This window comes from Pholcus phalangioides, unplaced genomic scaffold (genome assembly GCF_987345545.1).
Source record: "Pholcus phalangioides strain wild (caught in Gottingen) unplaced genomic scaffold, Ppha-v1.0 ptg000008l_1, whole genome shotgun sequence".
NCBI lineage: Eukaryota > Metazoa > Arthropoda > Arachnida > Araneae > Pholcidae > Pholcus > Pholcus phalangioides.
The window spans coordinates 64,183,638-64,203,491 of NW_028301601.1; the positions used below are offsets into that span (position 1 = coordinate 64,183,638).

General features: G+C 36.1%; 1 protein-coding gene across 2 annotated transcripts in view; it reads right to left on the reverse strand.

The window, feature by feature from the left end:
* The window catches only part of LOC149084760 (ninein-like protein), a 223,328-nt gene that overhangs the window by 31,310 nt on the left and 172,164 nt on the right, over window positions 1-19,854 (reverse strand). For both annotated transcript variants that reach the window (XM_089235189.1, XM_089235191.1), the window contains exons 8-11: window positions 14,318-14,457; window positions 4,698-4,838; window positions 2,757-2,931; window positions 1,420-1,536 (exon numbers count right to left, since the gene is read on the reverse strand). In XM_089235189.1, coding sequence (XP_089091315.1) covers window positions 1,420-1,536; window positions 2,757-2,931; window positions 4,698-4,838; window positions 14,318-14,457 — 573 coding nt within the window. The remainder of the gene's footprint in view (window positions 1-1,419; window positions 1,537-2,756; window positions 2,932-4,697; window positions 4,839-14,317; window positions 14,458-19,854) is intronic.

Here is a 19,854-nt window from a genome sequence, read left to right on the forward strand (position 1 = left end):
CCTTAGAAAACTGACCATTCGACAAATTTCCCCCCTAATTTATCACTTCATGTACAAGCTTTTGGCATCAAATTTTGATTATCTTTATTTGATTAATCAAAGATAAATCTGGTAACCTCATCCTAACCTAACCGCATGTTAGAAAAAGGAAGGGGAAAGAAAAAGTCATTAACAGGAGTATGGAAAGAAAGAAGGGAAAGAAGAAGCAACTTCAGTTGATAGGGTTACTATAAAGCTTCACAATGATGAAGAGATAGGAAAGAAAGCACAGAATTTGTTTGAATTTATTCCATTGCCATTTGGACCCAATATTACATCCATTATCACAAATGGGTTAAATCGAATAAATGTGTTCCCAATTTACTAAGAGATATTAGGTATAATTATATACATGATTTGACCCACTTATTAAGAGTAAGATTACAGACCATAAAGAAACATCTTATTAGGAGGTTGGCCCTTCAAAGTGTTTTCACTGTGTTACGTCTGTTCCAATATATTTATTTTGAAGCATATACACTTTCACTGGTGTATGCAGGGGGGGGGGGGGTTTGGAGTTCTAACCCCCCTTCCTCAAGCAGAGATTATGATGTTATTTTACACGAAAAACTTCAACACCCCCTTCAGAAGAAAAAAAATTGAACCCCCCCCCCCTCCCAAAAAAAAAATTCTGCATATGCCTATGTACACTTTGATACACAGAGCTAAGTTAGTTAATAACTGAGAAATTTATTCTGAAGATTTGCAGATACTTGCCACATGACTGCCTGAGCCAGTCCCCCATATGAGATAAAGTCTTTCCACAGAGAGCAGACAGACTTGGCACTTATATAACACAAAAATTCAAGCATTTACCATCTTCCCTTCGAAATGTGGAAAACAGATGGCAGCACCAGCAGAGCACAAAACAAGCACAACTGCGACAACACAAATATGTTCGGGGTGACACATACACTCAAGACACACATTCGGGCATGTACAGATTCATCAGAAATTACAAAAAGGAATGCGTACAAGGGGGACATGAAGGGTTAAGTAGTATTAGTAGAAGCTACATAACTGTAGGAGGGTATTTTTACGCTAAATATGCTCAGTTGTTTACAGACACATTGCACTTTATTGGCATTGTAATTTAAAATAGACTGTCTGATTATTTTTTCCCAATCTGAGAAAAAAAAAAGAGAAAATTTCCATACGCAGTAGATTCTCTTAAGAGGTCTACCCTACTTTTTTTTTTTCTCAGAAAACTAGCTCTTCAGAGTGGTGGTCACTAAATAGAGGTGAACTGATGTGTAGGAGAAAATTTTCTGACCAGAAATAATTGGCCGTATTGGAAATTAACCCCTTCTTCATAGAATTACCCATTTAAAGAGGTTTCACATAGGAATTAATCTACAGACTGAAAATTTGCTCTCATACCCTTTCTTTCAATTCAGGCAAAATCGAGAGCTCCTTCTGGAGAATGTCTTTTTGCTTCTCAGAGTCCACAAATTTTTCTGTCATGTCCTGCAGCTCTGACTCTAAACGAGAGTTTTCCTGAACAATAAATGATGAAGATGAACAAAACAAAGAAATGGTTACATCTTGTCAATTCAAAACAAATCATATCAATTAAATAAACGATTATGTCATTTATTGATCACATCATCCAAACAATTAACTCCTTCTCAAAAGGAAAGCCATAGCTGTAACTGTCCAGGATACAGATCAGCTAGATGAATAACTGATCTGTAGAAATTTTATTTATCATAATCATTTTAATCAAAGGTAATATGGTAAGCAGTATGAGTGAATAGAGGTATTTTAACATTACTTAGCAAAGTCTTTTAATTACATGTCAACTACATAATACAGTATACTCTCATTGGCGTTTTGCTGTCAAATGTTATATCCTACAAAATCTAGTTGCGATATGAAAAACCATATCCCACTTGACCAGATGACATACAGGGTTTTTGATTGATTAATCAACCAATTAATCAATTTTTTTCTGCAGATTAACTGATGCTACAGAAATATATTTTATTAATTTCATGCACCTATTCACTAAACAAATATAGAGATAGAACGAGAAATAAAGCCACCCACATGAAGCAATTTAATATGCTGAACATATTCGTGAAATCCTGGAATTTCACTTGGATCACTTAATTTAAATCAGTTATTTTAGTTCAGTCATTCATTGATTTTGAAACTACTTTCGAGCTTCATACTGCTGCTTGTTTTCCTAGAAACTCTTCTCAAATGGTATTTTGGGGTAGAGAAGCTGATGCTTCTCAAACACAAAGGCCATAACAGGATAAGTGCCCAACATGGGGGCTGAAAAAAAAATGTCAATAGAAATAAGGCAGTCAAATAAAAATGCATGCGGAATACCAAAATGGCTCTTCATGGTGGTGGAGAGAATAAATTTTAATCTTGTTTTTTGAAACTCCTATCAAACTCAATTTGAAACTGGTTTGTTCTCACCAGTTTTAATTGAATTGGCACATGCGACCCCATGCTGAAAAATTTGATCAAAATATTGATTAAAATATTTATAAATATGGTCACTCATCTAAAATGTAATTATTAGGAATTTCATGTAAGACATCTAATTGGTTTTGCCAAACAAATAAAGTTAAATTATACACTTTTTCTGGAAACTTTAATCAAATTTTAATCCAATTGACAGAGTCTATTAACTCAATTAAGACTTTTAACTGTGATTTCAGACCAGCACTAGTTACAAACAAACTTTGGAAACTTCTACCAACTTGTTCAAGCTCATTCAGACGATTTTTCAATAACATTTCTCCTTCACGCATATTAGCGAGTTCGTTCTGAAGCTTCTCCACCAGCTTGTTGGTTTGGGCAGCTATGGCTTCCTGTTCCTGCTGCAGTTCCTCTGCGAGCTCTCTGGCCTGGTCGTGGTACTTTTTTTCAACCAAGCTGTAATGATAGGTCATGTTTAGATTCAAAACACAATACTTTTGGCACAGAGATACTCCATATACAGTAGTATAATACAGTCACTGAGGTGGTCAAGTAGTCGAAGTGATGGACTCGCATTGCAAGAAGCTGGGTTCGAGCCCTATACGCACTCAGACTGTTGGGTACACACACGCTCACATTTCTGACACAACTTACTCAGTAGTGAATTGCCTATGGCAATAGGACCGGAGTTGCGCTCAGTTTGAAAGAAAAGTATTATTTATACAACTAATAAAGTAAAAAAAAAAAAATCATGAAAATTTGATCAAGATGCAATTATATTGAAACTGGAGCAATTTCAACAGGCAGAAAGTACCAGCATAAAAAACTTACATATTCCTTACTCACTACTCTAGTATAGCAGTGGTCATGATGCTATGGTGGGCCCTCATTCAATGAGATGGCCATCAGTTGAACCTGCTCAGATAGGTATTTGTACATATGCAAGGTTAATATATTGCAAGAGGAGTAACTTGAAAGTAGAATGGCAGTATACAGGGAGCCCTCGAAAGACTTGAACATTGAAGGATTGAACACACCCCCGCTTCGCATTTCAAGGAGATATCGAAGGGTTCCCAAAAGATGGGTGTGTGTGTATCCAGAATTTTAGTAAAGGAGTACGTGTACATATATCTATATAAATTTATATAACAGAATAACAAGTCTGACTACAAGTGTATAAATCAACAAAATATGATGAATCGTGGTCTAAGAATCAGTAAAAATTACTATTGTAGCCTCCTTAGCCTGTCTGGACCCGAGAACCAAGGTTCCTCAAAAGACTACATAAACCCTGTAGAATTGGTATCCAAGCTCTGACTACATAAAAAATTCCCAGTGGCATTTACCTCTATGACCAATAGTTTCAAGTGAAGTGGGAAACAAAATTTATTACATCCAAACACACAGAATCAGAATCAATGTCATATCTATAAATAATGCATATGACTTATCAAAACATTTCTTAGTACTCTACCACCTATGGCAGTGATTCTCAAAGTGTGTTTTGCAGCATCCACGGGCATCACAAACCTTTGTCGGGGCATTGCAGCAAGCTAAAATTCATGTATGTCTGTTTCATACTTTGAAGCGGTCTTTGTCAGACTATCCTCGGGAAACCGCAGATGGGGTAGGGAAGCTATATGAGACAAAAATTTGAGAACCACTGATCTACAGGGAGTAACAAAGGCATATAGAGGGAGGGGCATAGACACTCAAAAGATATTTATAAACATTTTTGTAAAAAAATAAAATATTGGAAGAAAAACCTTTATAAGCTATGGTAATCAACATATGCTAATTTAAAATGCTTTTTGAAGGTTAGTGATTCAAAATTTCTCTGGTAGAGATTCCATGTGCTCCACCAAATTCTATGTGCTCTCTGAAAAGGTTGCTATTGTGTATGCCCCTGGGGAGTAGCAGGAGTTATGAATTCTGGGTACTGACTCTCCAATTCCTTGATATTATATATATTTTCCCTGATTTAATTGAAAGCTAGCAGTTCAACAGGCATGGTTCTCAGAACACTTTTTATTGACTCAGGGAAAAGATTCTTGTTCTGCACAGTTTATACAGTCTTTCCAAACACCTTGTAGGCCTATATGATAACATTTGACATATTCACGCAAATGAAAAAGAAAGAGATGGAGCAATAGCATATGCAAGAAAGAGAAGAGTTATTGCATAGAAAAATCTTACATGGTAAGTATATTTTGATTACTCACAGCAGTTTCTCTTTTAGGGCATTTTCCAGTCTAGTGTGATTTTCATCCACTTCTTGAGCAAGTAAAGCAGCCCTAGCATTGGCCTCTTCTATGTTCTCCCTCAGTTTATTGCGCTCTATGGAAACCTGTTCATTCACTTGCCTAAGTTAAAAAATCATAGCGAAACATACTGACAGAATTAGCAACAATTCACTGATGCTGAAAACAACAAATGGAAGAATTTTTCAAAAGATTTAATCATAAGACATGCCTGTGGCCCTCACATGGGGAAGACTGATAGAACTTTAGCCTGAGGGGCAGAGAACCTCACCATTTTTATACCATAAATTATCTGTACTACTATACAGAGTACTTGAAAAAGAAAAAAAAAAACCCTATCCAGTGACTACTAAAAATACACACTTTTAAAATGTGAGGGGCCGATGGACATGTCTGTGTTCGATCAGAAGTGGATGACATAAGTCACTGCATCAGGTATATTATGTGGTAATGAAATTAGTCCTATTTATGACAGGTTTGTAAAAAACCCGGGTTTTTTTTTTGGCAAAATGGGGAAAATTAAAGTTTCCTTTTCCACAACCTCAAAATATCTAACTTATAAATGTATGTACATCCTTTATGTGTACATCTTATATTATGTCTAAATATAAATTTTTGGTGCATGTTAAACTATGTATTTGATAATAAAATTGACCATACAATAAGGAAATAATTGTTCATATACAACTTTGGTGGGTTTTTGAGAAAAATGGGAGAAAAATAGAATTTATTTTTTCCACAACCTCAAAATATCTTACTTATAAATGTATATATATCCTTTATGTGTACATGTTATATTATGTCTAAATATACATTTTTGGTGCATGCTTGTAATGCATTGCTGAGGCTCAATCACACAGCTGTCACTTAGTTCATCCTTTGAATTCACTTAAATGTGCAGTCTTGCGGGGTGGACTTGATGAATTTTCCAAATTTATTTCTCCCCATCCTATTTTCACTGAAGTCATTCATTTCTATAAACAAACAGTCTTTGAATATTTTATCTATAATGATATCAAGAGTCTGGAGATAGCAGTTCATTGAGACAAAGCAGTGGGCCATGATCTGGTTAAGAGGAGGAGATAGCAGTCATTCTGATGACTCATTACTATGGAGGTGTTTTCCACTTGAGCAAATTAGCCATTTTTGGGCACTTAAAACTTAAAAATACTGAATAACTTGAATTATCAAAATACAAATGTCAATAACATTATTATATATTAATATCACTTTCTATAATAAAACCTGCTATGCATAACAACCAACCTACAGAATGCCCTCATCTGGCTGACAATTTTAACAGGCCAATTTTCGGGGTTGGACTTATATTATGAGAATGTATAAGGCTTATTTTTTTGGTTAGGTCTTATTTACAGAGAAAAACTATACTTTCTGTTTTGTTTCACTTGAAGAAAGGAGTTCGTTATTAATGTTCAATTCAAGAATCCCATAAAGTTACTTTCTTTTCGTTATGAGATAATGTTATTTTTGTCTCTTGATATTTCAATTATGAAAGTCTGATGTGCCTGTATAAAATATAAAAAAGTAATACAAACATGAAAATATTTTTAATGGTGTACTTTTTCACAGAGGCTTCAACTTATTTATACAAATGTGAGAGGAGTGAAATTATTCTGTATTATGAATAAGCAATAATTTCTGTCGATATGCTTATCACATATTACATATCAGGTATATACATATGTTTTTTTCAAAATCAAATCAAATTTATTGTTTTCATATAACAGTACAAAAAAAATGAGAAAAAATTTATCAAGGTGTCAATCAAAAAAAAATGACCCATTCTGGTAAATGCTAGTAAAAATTAGTATGGAAAACAGAATAGTCAACTAAAAAATCAAAATTATTCAAATTAAAATAAAAATTCATGGCAACAGAGGAGTGCAATTTAAAAACAGTTCTACATGCTGCGTCTAAAAATATAAATTTCTTTTGGATGTTGGAATAAAAGCAAGAATGACTAGATGCAACATATAAGTAAATCAAACTGTTATGTTATTTATGAATTACGAGCAACAGAAAAACATTAAAACATTATTTGTTAAACTAATGTCGATGGTTAAATTTTCTGTTCGTGGTTTTTGTAACATATTTTAATATGTGAATCTTGTATCTAAATGCTTACATAAAAAAAAGTTAGTCAGAAGAATTATAAAAATGTGTGTTTGTGATTCCAAGAAATTATTTTTTATCATATTTTTGCTCCTAAAAAATCATTTAAAAGTACTTCAAAATATACATAGTTTACACACTGCACTATGCAAAAATTTTTCAAACACATTTAAATATACATAAACCAACCTCAAAATAAAATTTTTACCTGAAAGCAACACATTTGCTTCAAAAACAAACAATTTTCCCGAAAAAACCCATTTTCCCCAAAAGAACCTGGGTTTTTAAACTAAAAAAACCCAGTTCGGGGGAATAGGTATCTACAAGGAGAGGAAATTTGACAACCCTGATTTGAGTTAAAAATCATAGCAAATCATTGGTGTGTTCTTATTGACAAAATCTGTTCAGATTTTCTTCGGTTCATATTCAAAAATTCAAAAGGGTCATCTACTTTGGTTTCTTTTCAAAAATATTTATTTGCTGTTCAAGGCTAACTGCATTTTTATAATTCTCAAAAATAGACAATAAACAAATCCCTTTAGTGTCCCTTTCAAAAATAGATGTCAGCTACTGAATGCTCACAAATTTTCTCATCTTTTGGCAATAACCCTAAAATTTATGGCTCTTGTGGCAACAATACTCATGGCATGATTTCAGTGATGTGTTTAGAAATTAAAAACCATAAGAAATTTTAGAATTCAATTGTTAGAATATGCATTTTTCTCTGAAACTTAAGTGATGTTTTCAGTTTGACTTCAGCTCTAACTCTTAAAGGCTCGATTTTTTTTTTCGAGCTCATAATTTTTTTCATAGTTAATGACACATATAGAAAGCCTGAAAAATCATTAAAAAAGTCGTTCTCAAATTGTATTGCTTAGACAGTGCCTTAAAGAGGTTGTACAAAGCCTCAAAAATCATCTATAAAATAAATGTATTGAAGTAATATCACATTCAAATGTATAACTACCTTCTTTGCGATTCGCACTATAGTGAGAAAAAAAATTGGGTTGCAAACTTGAAGGTAAAAAAAGAAGAGAAATGAAAACAAAAATTTCAACAGATAGGCCAAATCACAGCTCATGCCTGCTCTGCAACAAACATAGAGGAATTGGCCGTTAACTGGGACATCTAACAGCCAATTCAAGATATAAAATGAAAGGAAAATGACCTCAGCTTATATGAGCAAAGTTTATTCTGAATTTTTATCTTCAAACTGGCTGCAGTAATGAACGTCTGAAGTAGTGTTTCCCAAAGTGGGCGATGTAATGGTATGGTCGAGGGCGATGAGAGAAAAAAATTTCTGTCAAAGGGACAATGGAACAATAAGTTTGTTTGTGGAACTGCGGCAGTTCTCAACCAGTGCTTCACGGAGTCCTAGGGTCTCCGGATGTACTAGGGTGGGTCACCGTTCCATGTAAAAATTATTATTTTTTAAATTTCTATCCGGCACAGCATGAAAAGGGTGCCAAATGATGTCTTTAGGTCACATAAATTTTTTTAAGAATGGGTTATCATCTTCTGCCCCCGCATTGACTTTGAAGAATGCATATTTTGAAAAAAAAAAAACCACTTTTTTTGATGATTTGTCAAAGTAAGGTTTTAAAATAAATTTTTAATGTGTATCTATAAAGCAAATAAAAATTGCATGGGTAACATTTATTTATTACAAGAAAAAGGTTAAAAGTGGCATTTATATTATTATGATCATATTTCAAATAGCGGAAAAATCCTCATTACTACTGAATTTCGGCAAAGCGTTTCGAGACTGACTTACTAAACGAAACGGCGACCCAGTCCATATTCCGAAGAATTTCTAACCGATAGGTTACCGCCGAGGTAAAAGAGAGTATGACAGTGGATCAGATATATTCTACTTCGCCAGTCAATGAGATCGATGCAAGATGATACATCAAATTTTACAATAGGAAGTTGAAACAGTCGGAGTCTATTTTTCTGAATGCGGCGGGCTGCTGGTTCACTGATGTGCTGTTCAGAGTCGGTCAGCATTGTGATCAAGAATTTTCAGGGTATACGAAGTACGTGTTTCTTTGAGAATTACGGGATATATTTTGTCTTTCAGTTCTGTGGGCAAATACCGAGTTGCAGCGATGAGCTTGAGCAGGTGCTGTGTTCCATTTTTACAGGAAGGGTGAGTTTTCATAGCAAACCAAGTTTGAGCGTAAAACTTGACGACATACGTTGCTAGAATCATTAAATTTTCATAAGGAGATTCCATCAAAACGTGCAAATGTAGAATTGAATTAGTACGAGTTAGCTTTTTTTTTTTTCAAACCGAGCACAACTCAGGTCTATTGCCATAGGCAATTTACTACCTAGTGAGTTGTGCCGGAAGTGTAAGTGCGTGTACCTAACAGTCTGAGTGCGTATCTAGTGTTGTGTATGATTTTTCAGTGCTGCCATCTATATCTCAGAAGTGAAGTGAGTGATGTGTAGTGACTGAATATTTGTACTGTTGCTCTCTGTGGCGAGACTTTTTAACGGGGAGATCGGCTCGCATTTGCGCCTTGAAGTTGGGAACCACAGAAAACCAACTTCAGCCGACCACCACTGTGGTGACGGTGGGGCTCGAACCCAGGTCCCCGCGATGCGAGTCCGTCATTATGACCACTCAACCACCACAGCAGCAGTACGAGTTAGCTATATGGCATGAGACATTTTGCCTGACGATTTGTTGATCATTTCGATCATTTTTGTCGCACCATGGTCATTTTTCTGCACACGATGGCTAATTAGAAAATAATTACAAATATTTCTAAATGATAAAAATAAATCAGTAACTTTGATGAATAAATGAGAAAAGGCCTACGGGGCTCCGCCACAGGAATTATATATCAGAAAGGGCTCCGCAAGTCAAAAAGGTTGAGAACCGATGGTCTAAAGCAGCGGTTTTCAATCGGGCTCCGCGGCCACTCGAGAATAATAAAATAGACCAATAAATTTGATAAACAAACAAAGAAAAAAAGAAGAGACCTTAAGGGTACTGCCATATAAATAATGTACAAAAATGGGCTCCTCGAGTTAAACAGGGCTCCGCCATAGAAATTATTCACTGAAAAGGGCTCCGCGAGTCAAAAAATGTTGAGAACCGCTGGTCTAAAGCATAGTTCCCAACCTTTTTTGTCCCATCGCCCCCTTCTTCAGAAATTTTTTTCTCCCAGCAACCCCCAAAGTAATCTAACCCATAGAATCCTATGCTATACCCATAGTTTCTACCCCCCCCCCGGAACATTCCATCGCCCCCAGGGGGCATAACCCACATTGGGAATCACTGGTCTAAAGGACCCTTTGCATATACAGTAGCACATATGTAAAGCAGGAGGAAGATAGGCTATTTATTGACACTTGCAGCTGAAATTTGTTTGTTCGGGGTTAATGAGCTTTCATTGTCTAATTTTTGTCTTTGGGTGGATTGAAAGTGTTTTGACAAATATAGTTTAATCAATTATGGAATTAATTAATTCTTATTTAATATCAATTTATAGTAAGATTATGCACAAAAAACATAATAAAAACTCTAAAACATAAAAAATTTCGGGGATTTTTTTTGGGAAGGCATAATTAAAGACTTCAAGAAAGTGGTGAAGTCAAGCTCAAGTAGCAAGTAATTTTGGTATTTCCAGACAGTTGAAATGTTTGTGAAACCATGTTTACTAATCTTGGGAACCTGTAAAAAGCAATTTTCTTTACAACCAAAGAAGAAAACAGATAAGATAGATAGAATAATCAAAATGCAAGAAAAGAGAGATAGATCCTCAAAATGTCCACTAGGCAAAAAGCCTAACGAATTCAATTCAAAACAGGGACTGAATGTAAGTTTATCACTTTTAAAACAGCGGCTGAACATCATGGGCTTGTTTGGTTGTCTTTCAAGAGAAAAAAAAAATCACTGTTACTTACTTAATTACAGAAGGGCAAAAGAGAGAGAGAATTATGCCGATTTTCCTATTGACAAGGTATAAATGGGTTTTATATATTACACATGAGGTATTACAGGTTCTTATAGGTAGTTATAAAGTGAAGTAAAGGGTAATAATTAAGGTATTAAGGGTTCCTACTGTTAAACACGAAGATGAAAGTGGGGATGCTTCCCTGCTAATGGTGTAGTCCTTCTTTACCTTCTTAAAAAACCCACAAGGGACCGGTTTCATTATAAAAATGTAATTCATAACCACATTTCATCCTTTACGAAATGACATATACCGCTATTAAAAATATTACAGCAAGACAATCAATACAAATATAGCTCCAAAATTGTTAGACATTACTTGAAAGACAGCAAAATGAGAGTTTTATGGGTGGTGAAGTCAGACCCTTGACTTGAATGCCATCAAGCATTTATAGATTGAGTTCAACAGACAAGTAGGAGCCAAAAATTAAATAAATTTGATGTATTTTTAATTTTGTGCAAACAAAAAGAATGGGAAAAAATGCTCACTGCAATGGGACAAACCAGTTTTGGGAAATAGTTTTATACCAATATGGGAAGTAGTTTTATAATCTACACTGCTTCCAGCAAAGTGTTGACTTATTCTACTTTACTACGGTACCCAATGCATGACTGATTTGATTATTTAGAAGTTGTTTGCTTTCTTGTTTGTTTGTGTCAGAAAACTTTTGAATCAACAAAAAAGTTAATTAATTTTTTTCTGAATTAAAAAAGTTTAGATACACAATTTTTTGTTCATAATAGTTTGTAATGAGACTCAGTATTCTCAGCCACCTCGTTGGGCATTTTGCCTGTTGTGGCATTGTATTTGTATTTATAGGATACATGCATTTCATAGGATAGATTTCATAAAAAAATTCAAATACAAATTTTGCATACACATTTATGACTGTCAAAAGACTTTTGAGCGTTACTGTGTGCAAAGCTATGCATTTAAGGGTGAATTAAAGTTGTGTGACATAAATGACATACACTGAAGAGCCAAAAAAACTGGTCACCTGCCTAATATCGTGTAGGGCCCCCGCGAGCCCGCAGAAGTGCCACAACACGACGTGGCATGGACTCGACTAATGTCTGAAGTAGTGCTGGAGGTAATTGACACCATGAATCCTGCAGGGCTGTCCATAAATCCGTAGGAGTAAGAGGGGGTGGAGATCTCTTCTGAACAGCACGTTGCAAGGCATCCCAGATATGTTCAATAATGTTCATGTCTGGGGATATTGGTGGCCAGCGGAAGTGTCTAAAGTCAGAAGAGTGTTCCTGGAGCCACTTTGTAGCAATTCTGGACATGTGGGGTGTCGCATTGTCCTGCTGAAATTGTCCAAGTCCGTCGGAATGCACAATGGACACGAATGGGTGCAGGTGATCAGACGGGATGCTTACGTACCTGTCAGAGTCGTATCTAGACGTATCAGGGGTCCCATATCACGCCAACTGCACACGCCCCATACCATCACAGAGCCTCCACCAGCTTGAACAGTCCCCTGTTGACATATAGGGTCCATGGATTCATGAGGTTGTCTCCATACCCGTACACGTCCATCAGCTCGAAGCAATTGGAACCAAAACTCGTCAGACCAGGCAACGCGTTTCCAGTCCTCAACAGTCCAATGTCGGTGTTGTCGGGCCCAGGCGAGGCGTAAAGCTTTGTGTCATGCAGTCATCAAGGGTACACGAGTGGGCCTTCGGCTCCAAAAGCCCATATCGATGATGTTTCGTTGAATGGTTCGCAAGCTGACACTTGTTGATGGCCCATCATTGAAATTTGCAGCAATTTGCGGAAGGGTTGCACGTCTGTCACGTTTAATGATTCTCGTCAGTCGTCGTTGGTCCCGTTCTTGCATGATATTTTTCCGGCCGCAGCGATGTCGTAGATTTAATTTTTTACCGGATTCCCGATATTCACGGTACACTCGTGAAATGGTCGTACGTGAAAATCCGAATTTCATCGCTACCTCGAAGATGCTATGTCCCATCTCTCGTGCGCCGACTATAACACCACATTCAAACTCACTTAAATCTCGATAACCTGCCATTGTAGCAGCAGTAACCGATCTAAAAACGATGCCAGACACTTGTTGTGTTATATAGGCGTTGCCGACCGCAGCGCCGTACTCTGATTGGTTCCATACCTCTTTATTTGCATACGCATGCCTGACAAGTTTTTTTGGCTCTTCAGTTTACTTTAACATTACAATGTACACAGATGAATTAGGGCAAAACTTGAATGTTGCATCATATAAACAGGATTCCGCTGTATATTTTTTATTATTATACTCATGTTAGTATAGCTAATTATATTACTTGTAGGCCTACCCAATCACAATCAATTTTTGCATATTCATCAGCACAATATCACAAGTGGGGACTCAGAGCCATAGCTAGCCATTCCTGTGCCCTGTGCAAGAATTTGAATTTAGGCCCCCTTCCAAGTGGGCCCTGTGCGGGTGCACCTGCCTAGTTGCAGCCCTGTTGGGACTTATAAAATACAAATGATACTCAGTACTAGAGATATGAAGTGAGAATATTCTCCTGGATGTAAAAATTGAAGAAGAATCAATATTCATTTTTCTTTTAAATAATGAAAAAATAATTACTACTTTTATTTATATTATGAAATATAACTCAGTTTTCATTGCATGAAACATTTAAAACAAAACAATTTTTGACATAATCACCTCATAATAACAGCTTTAGTTCAAGAATATTCCTAGAATATTATCTTGGTCATGATAAGAGGTTTTAAAAGTTTGGTCATGAATATTTTAGAAGACTTCAAATTAAAACCTTAAAAAATTATTTCAAAATTAGACAAATTTTCAGGAATTAGTTCAAAGCAAAGCGTACAACCAAAGTGGATGGACAAAGGAAGCTATTCTTATAATTACCTTTATTCTAAGAAGCATGAACATACACTCAAATTTTGTATCACTCATATTTCTTTGCAAGATGTGCAATTCCGCATAGTGGTTTAATTTTCTTGCTTTTAAAATTTAATATAGTGGGCTAAAAACTTCAATGTTTCCTGTCTTCTTGATGAGGTCAGAGAATATTCTCTGGAAAGACTACTGTTATAAATTACTGGAGAATATTCTTATAGAAAATAATTATTATTTTCAAGTTATTTATGATCGTCCTTCAAGAGAATGTACTCCAATATTTTCCTCTATGAGAATATTCTCTGAAGTTATTTATAGACATTATTTATTATAATGCATGTTATTAGAAATATTCTTGAGAATATTGTCTGGAAGGACTACTGTTATAATCAACTGGAGAATACTCTCTCGAAGGAGTATTATAAATAACTGGAGAATAACTATTATTTTCGATAAGAATATTCTCCATTAATTTATAATAGATTAATGAATATTATCAGTTCTTCTGGATTCATAATAGTAGTCCTTAAGATTATTCTCGAGAATTTTACATCTCCACTCAGTACATTGCAAGAAATATATGCAAGTGGACGAATGCAAACCTTAAATAATTGATCTCGTTTTGATTGGTCAAATATGCAAGTTGTCCTACAGATGTGCCCAATGAGCTGATTAGCTCTTCTTCAAGAATCGATGTCAGATCACTCAGGTTGACTTTGTCATTCAAATTCAAGCCCAAGTCCTGGAAAACAAATTGAACATAATCAATGTCGACTCTCCTTCGAAAATACATACATATTATTCAGTACTCGTTAGAGAAATAGCACAACTTCAGTCTAACAAACATTCACAGCGATAAAGGTATGCCCTGTGTAACTATATAGAATGTTCACAAATGGTTGTCAGAACTGGACTGTCCTCACCTGATAATCGCTGGGTAGTGGACCACCTAGTTTGGGAACAAAGTTGCCATAAAAAGAAATGGCTGGAGGCTGTGTTCACGACATGACAGCAATTTTCAAAGTGAATAGGTCTTTTAAACCTCTTTACAACGTAATACAATTCGTTTAGTCTGCTAAGATTATTTAATATAAATGGAGAATTGTGGGATTTGTCTCCATGGGATTAATTTCTATATTGTACGTAATTTTTGAGATAAAGAGCAGAACACTTTTTGTACCGTGCGCCTGTTACTCAAAGTAAAAGGCATTTGAACTCTGCTAAGATATTGTTAAAATTTTTTAGTCGGATCTGTTTTCTGATACCATCGGCGTCTATATGTGTTTCCTACTTTTTGAGACAGCGCAAAACTGTTCAATTGTGGAAAAGTACCGTATGCCTGGTACGCAGGGCTGTCTTAAGAGCTTCATGGGCCAATTGGTTTTTCTAAGGCCCTTCTACTCTTGAGGCCCCCGGGCAGTGTCCGGTTGAGCCCATGCGTTAAGAAGGCACTGCTGGTGCGCTAATTAGGAGCCGTATAAAAACACTAGTAAGCGCTACCGTTATGTTTTTCTCAACAAGATAGTATATTTTCTGATACCAATGGAATCTATTTTCATTTTTTACTTCTTGAAATATAGCGCGGTGCACACTGAAGTGATACGACCGCGACATCAACACGGATTGGTTAAAAACCTGAATTCTCCAGGCTTTTTTTAATCAATCCGTGTCGATGTCGTATCGCTTATCGTAGCGATCCTCAGTGAACCAGGCCAAATAGGTATCGTTTGATTTGTATCGGCAAGGTATACCCGTAGACACCAAAAAACGCTCACGTGTTGTTACATTTTTCGAGATACGAGTGTTTAAAAAATTTCGTTACTCTAAGTTTTCAGCACCCAGTAATTGAAGCAGACACCTATCAACAATGAATGGGTGATATTGAATATTTTTTAATGAGATCTATCCATAGACACCAAAAACGTTTACTTGTAGAATACACTTCTTAAAATATGAGCGTATAGTTCCGTCACACCAATTTTTCGAAGATGTACCTGGCTTGGTTTGAAAGATGATTTAAATGACTTATTCACGTCAAAAAAAAAGGTGTTAGGTTAAGCCATGAAATATACTCGACTTGACCGAAGTCATACAGAACTATGGTGGTCGACTGGTCATTGTGGCGGACTTGCATCGCGAGGACCCGGGTTCGAACCCCACTGCCGCCATAGTGGTGGTTGGCTGAAGTTGGTTTTCTGTGGTTCCCAACTTCAAGGTGCGAATGCGAGCCACTCTCCCCTTTAAAAAGTCTCGCCACAGAGAGCAACAAACAGTACAAATGTAATTCAATCATAACATCACCCACTTTACTTCTGAAATATAGATGGCAGCACTGAAAAATCAAACATAATACTACATATGCACTCAGAGTGTTAGGTACACACACAGTTACACCTCCGGCACAACTCACTAGGTAGTAAATCGGCCATAAATGGTGATAGACCTGAGTTATGCTTCGGTTTGAAAGAAAAAGAAAGAAAAGTCATACAGAACAAATTTGAAAGCTATGGATGCTACTGAAACTGTTAGGCTGAATTATATCGGGATAGAAATGAAAATTGCAAGGCCATGATAAGGAGAATGAAAATAATGGACCAAATCAGTAGAATGCAAACGACAGACTAAAACATTCAGGTTGAGGAAGGAACACCAAGTGAATAAAAAAAGTGGTGAGCCAAGGGATCATTATGAGAAAAATGACAGTAGTGGACCATGCGGTCATGAGAAGTATGAAAGAGGTAGATTTATTTATTTATTTTTTTTTTAGATAGAGTGATCATGCGACGAACGAAATTAGTGAGCGAAATTACCAAATTAGGTTAGCCATTATAAGCAGTGAGCGAAGTTTCCAGGGCGCGAGAATGCTAGCCTATCTTCCATTTGAACAATTCTCTTTACGTAGAACAATTTACAGAGACTAATAAAGTCCAAACTGTTTAAAACTCACGAATAAAATGAACAGGCAAAAATAAATTGTCGAATTCTTTGCTTCCCAATTCGGAAGTAAGATGGCAGCACTTTTTGAGCAGGAATTTTTTAGAAACAAACTTCACGTTAGAGATAGATGTTACTTTTTCTTCAGCAGTTAGCATAACATCACCTCAAAGAAAGACACTTTTTGAATATTAAGGTTGAGGTGAACTTTGGAAATAAAAGTATTTAGACTCCTCCGGAAATCGATCCCTGGTCGTTTTCAATCTAGGCAAGGGCATTAACCAATATACCCGAGCTACCTATATTCCCACAATATACTCAGCGCATCACACTTACTTACCGAACAGGGCCAGGCTCTGCCGCTTGCACGATTTAAGCACATTGCCCTGGAGGGCGTGGCCGTGTCGGAAAAATTTTATTCACTCTCTCAATTCACGCACAGTAGCGCATCACCCTACTGTGCGTGTTATAATACAGGGTTAGATTCACGGCGGAGACAATATACTTCTCTTTCTAAAGTTCATCTCCACATTAATATCAGGAAAGTGTTTTTAATTGTGCTGTAAAATTTCAGGTTAGTTCCACAACACATTTCCGCACATACCCGATAATGAACCAATTCATAAGTCGTTTTTCAGATTCGAGATGCGTGTACGATTTAGTAATAGTGAGCCAAGTGGTCATGAAAAGAATGAAAATTTTGATTCAAGTGGTCATGAAAAAATAAAGTGTCGGCCAAAACAATTTAAAGAGCAAGTGAAGCCGGCAATTTCAAAATTTTAATATAATAAAGGGTGCGCTTGGAGACAATGATGTTGAGTCGGCTGGTACTTTCCGAGAGTACCGTAGACCAGGGCTTAAACTCAAAAAATTATAAAAAGTAGGATGGGGGAGGGTAACCCTTCCCCCCCCCCCCAGACAACATAATCATAGCAAAATTTTAAAAAAATCCGTAAAAAATTATTTTTTTTAAAAACATTTCGAAATTAGATTTTGTTTTCATAACATTATTTCAGCATCCTATAAGACTCGAGCCAAAGCAAAATGACAGTAATGGCCCGGTAACAAAAACAATTTTTGGTCAAAATAGGGTACTAGCAACCACAGCTAATTCTTTTCTGTCTCTCCTCACAATATTGCACACAGCAAATTATAAAGACATGTAAGTTTTTTAGAATGACGCTCTTTCGAGACCACTTCCAAAAGCACAGTGCAAAATGTGTAAATTACAAGGTCTGATATAAATAACTCAAGGTGGACCAGATGGTTTTACTGCGTTGTCCATCCCTGTATTTGTTTAAATTTTAGTGATCAATGCCAGTGTAATCGTTTTTGACAAATGAAGCACTTTCATTTTTAGCTCTTTTCTGAGCATTATAAATATTGTTTATGCCTCTGCATGCCCTAAAAATACAGAAGACTATGGAATGATATTGGGTATCATCGGAGTCACAAAACCGAGAATAGGCCTATGTACCCAACTCCTATATTATGAAGACTGTTGTTTGACCTATACAGGAAATGTGCACCATAATTTTGAATGATGAATGTTAGTTACTGTCCAAGATCATGAAGTAGTAAATACAAAATTATTTTCAACCAGGCAAAAGTGTTTAATCACTACTCTACTTGTTGAACCCTCAAACTAAGCAAAAGAAAAATTAATAAACTAAAGGTCCATATACACTCCCTAAAGAACCTGAAAAACGATACAATTTTTGCTTTGACAGAATCATCAATTTCAATCTAGTACATCTGTATTATTCGGCATTATATCGATGATTTCCTCCTCAATTAAAATGAATTAGACGAATTTTGTTGATAGGATTACGTAAAAAAGTAGGAAAGGTAGGACAAAAACTAGAAAGTAGGCCAAAAACTAGAAAGTAGGCCAAAAACTAGAAAGTAGGCCAAAAGTAGGACATTTTACCAAAAAGTAGGAAAAGTAGAACGAGTGGAAGCCCTGCCGTAGACTATCGACTATCCGGTCTCCATACTATCCGGCCAAGTTAAAAAAATTAATACATAATAATTCTTTGTGATTCCAAGCTGCACAAAAACCGGTTTTGGAGTGTGGCAAAAGTAAGCATTGAAATCTCCCACGCTGTGCTAGACAAACCTCAAAACAGGATCCGTTTCTGCGCGAGTTAGAGCGTAAATGGAAGGACGTTGCGTCGTGAAAGAGGGCTAAAGCCTCCTTACTCTTCGTCTCATCTCTCGATTAACAGTTATACAAAATTTTCCATGGTCAATTCAATAGGTACCTCTGGTATCTTAGCCAAACTATCCTACATCTCCAGAAAACTCGACCCTTAAAATAAAACCAATTTTTGCTTCCACTTTGGCTGCTTTAAATACAGCTTCTTTCCTCATACAATTGGTGAATGGAAGAAACTCCTAAGCTCTATTGTCGAATCCCCCACTAGTTTTTTGTCCAATATCAAACAATATTTTTGTCATTTTCAATGGCATCCTCTTGTATGGGCCCCAGGGCCAACACTATTGTATAAATAAATAAAGCCGAATTTCCTATGAGTAGAATTTCTGCACCTTGCACAGCGTGAAAATACTAATTGGTTAAAACCCGAAATTCATATTTTTTTACCAATCAGCGTATTCACGCTGCACGTGCTGTAGAAACCTACTCCTAGGAAAACCTGGCTTTAAAGGGAGAAGTCCTCAGTCATTTACACCAAGGACGTTAAAAAAAAATAAAAACTGCGGGTTTTGACTCTTTCATCTTAATTAGGCCAACTATTTGGAATTCGCGTTATCATTTATCAATGAAGAGTGAAATAAGTTTAAATAATTCTTGTAAGAATTAAACTTCCGGTGTACGTTAATGTTGTGTTTATTTTGAAAGCGTGAGGTATGTGTTCATACTGTACACAGTGTACATGGTTTTGTTTCCAACAATCAAGATAGGCATAAAAGAATTTATCCTAAAACCTAAAATAAGTCAATTTTTTTGTTCTTGGACCATTAATTCTGTAAAAAAATTTTAAAACGTATGGGTCAGTGCATAACAAACATTTATTAAATGTATTCGCCTATACTTAGAGGTCAGAAAATATGAATAGAAGCGGATTTTCTGGTATAAAAATGGTGTTATTGATAGTGTGGGTGGATATAGGAAGCGAGCATCTATAGAACTCTGGCCTTCCGGCCCACCCTTCCACCACATTAGGTCGGATAATCCAGAGTC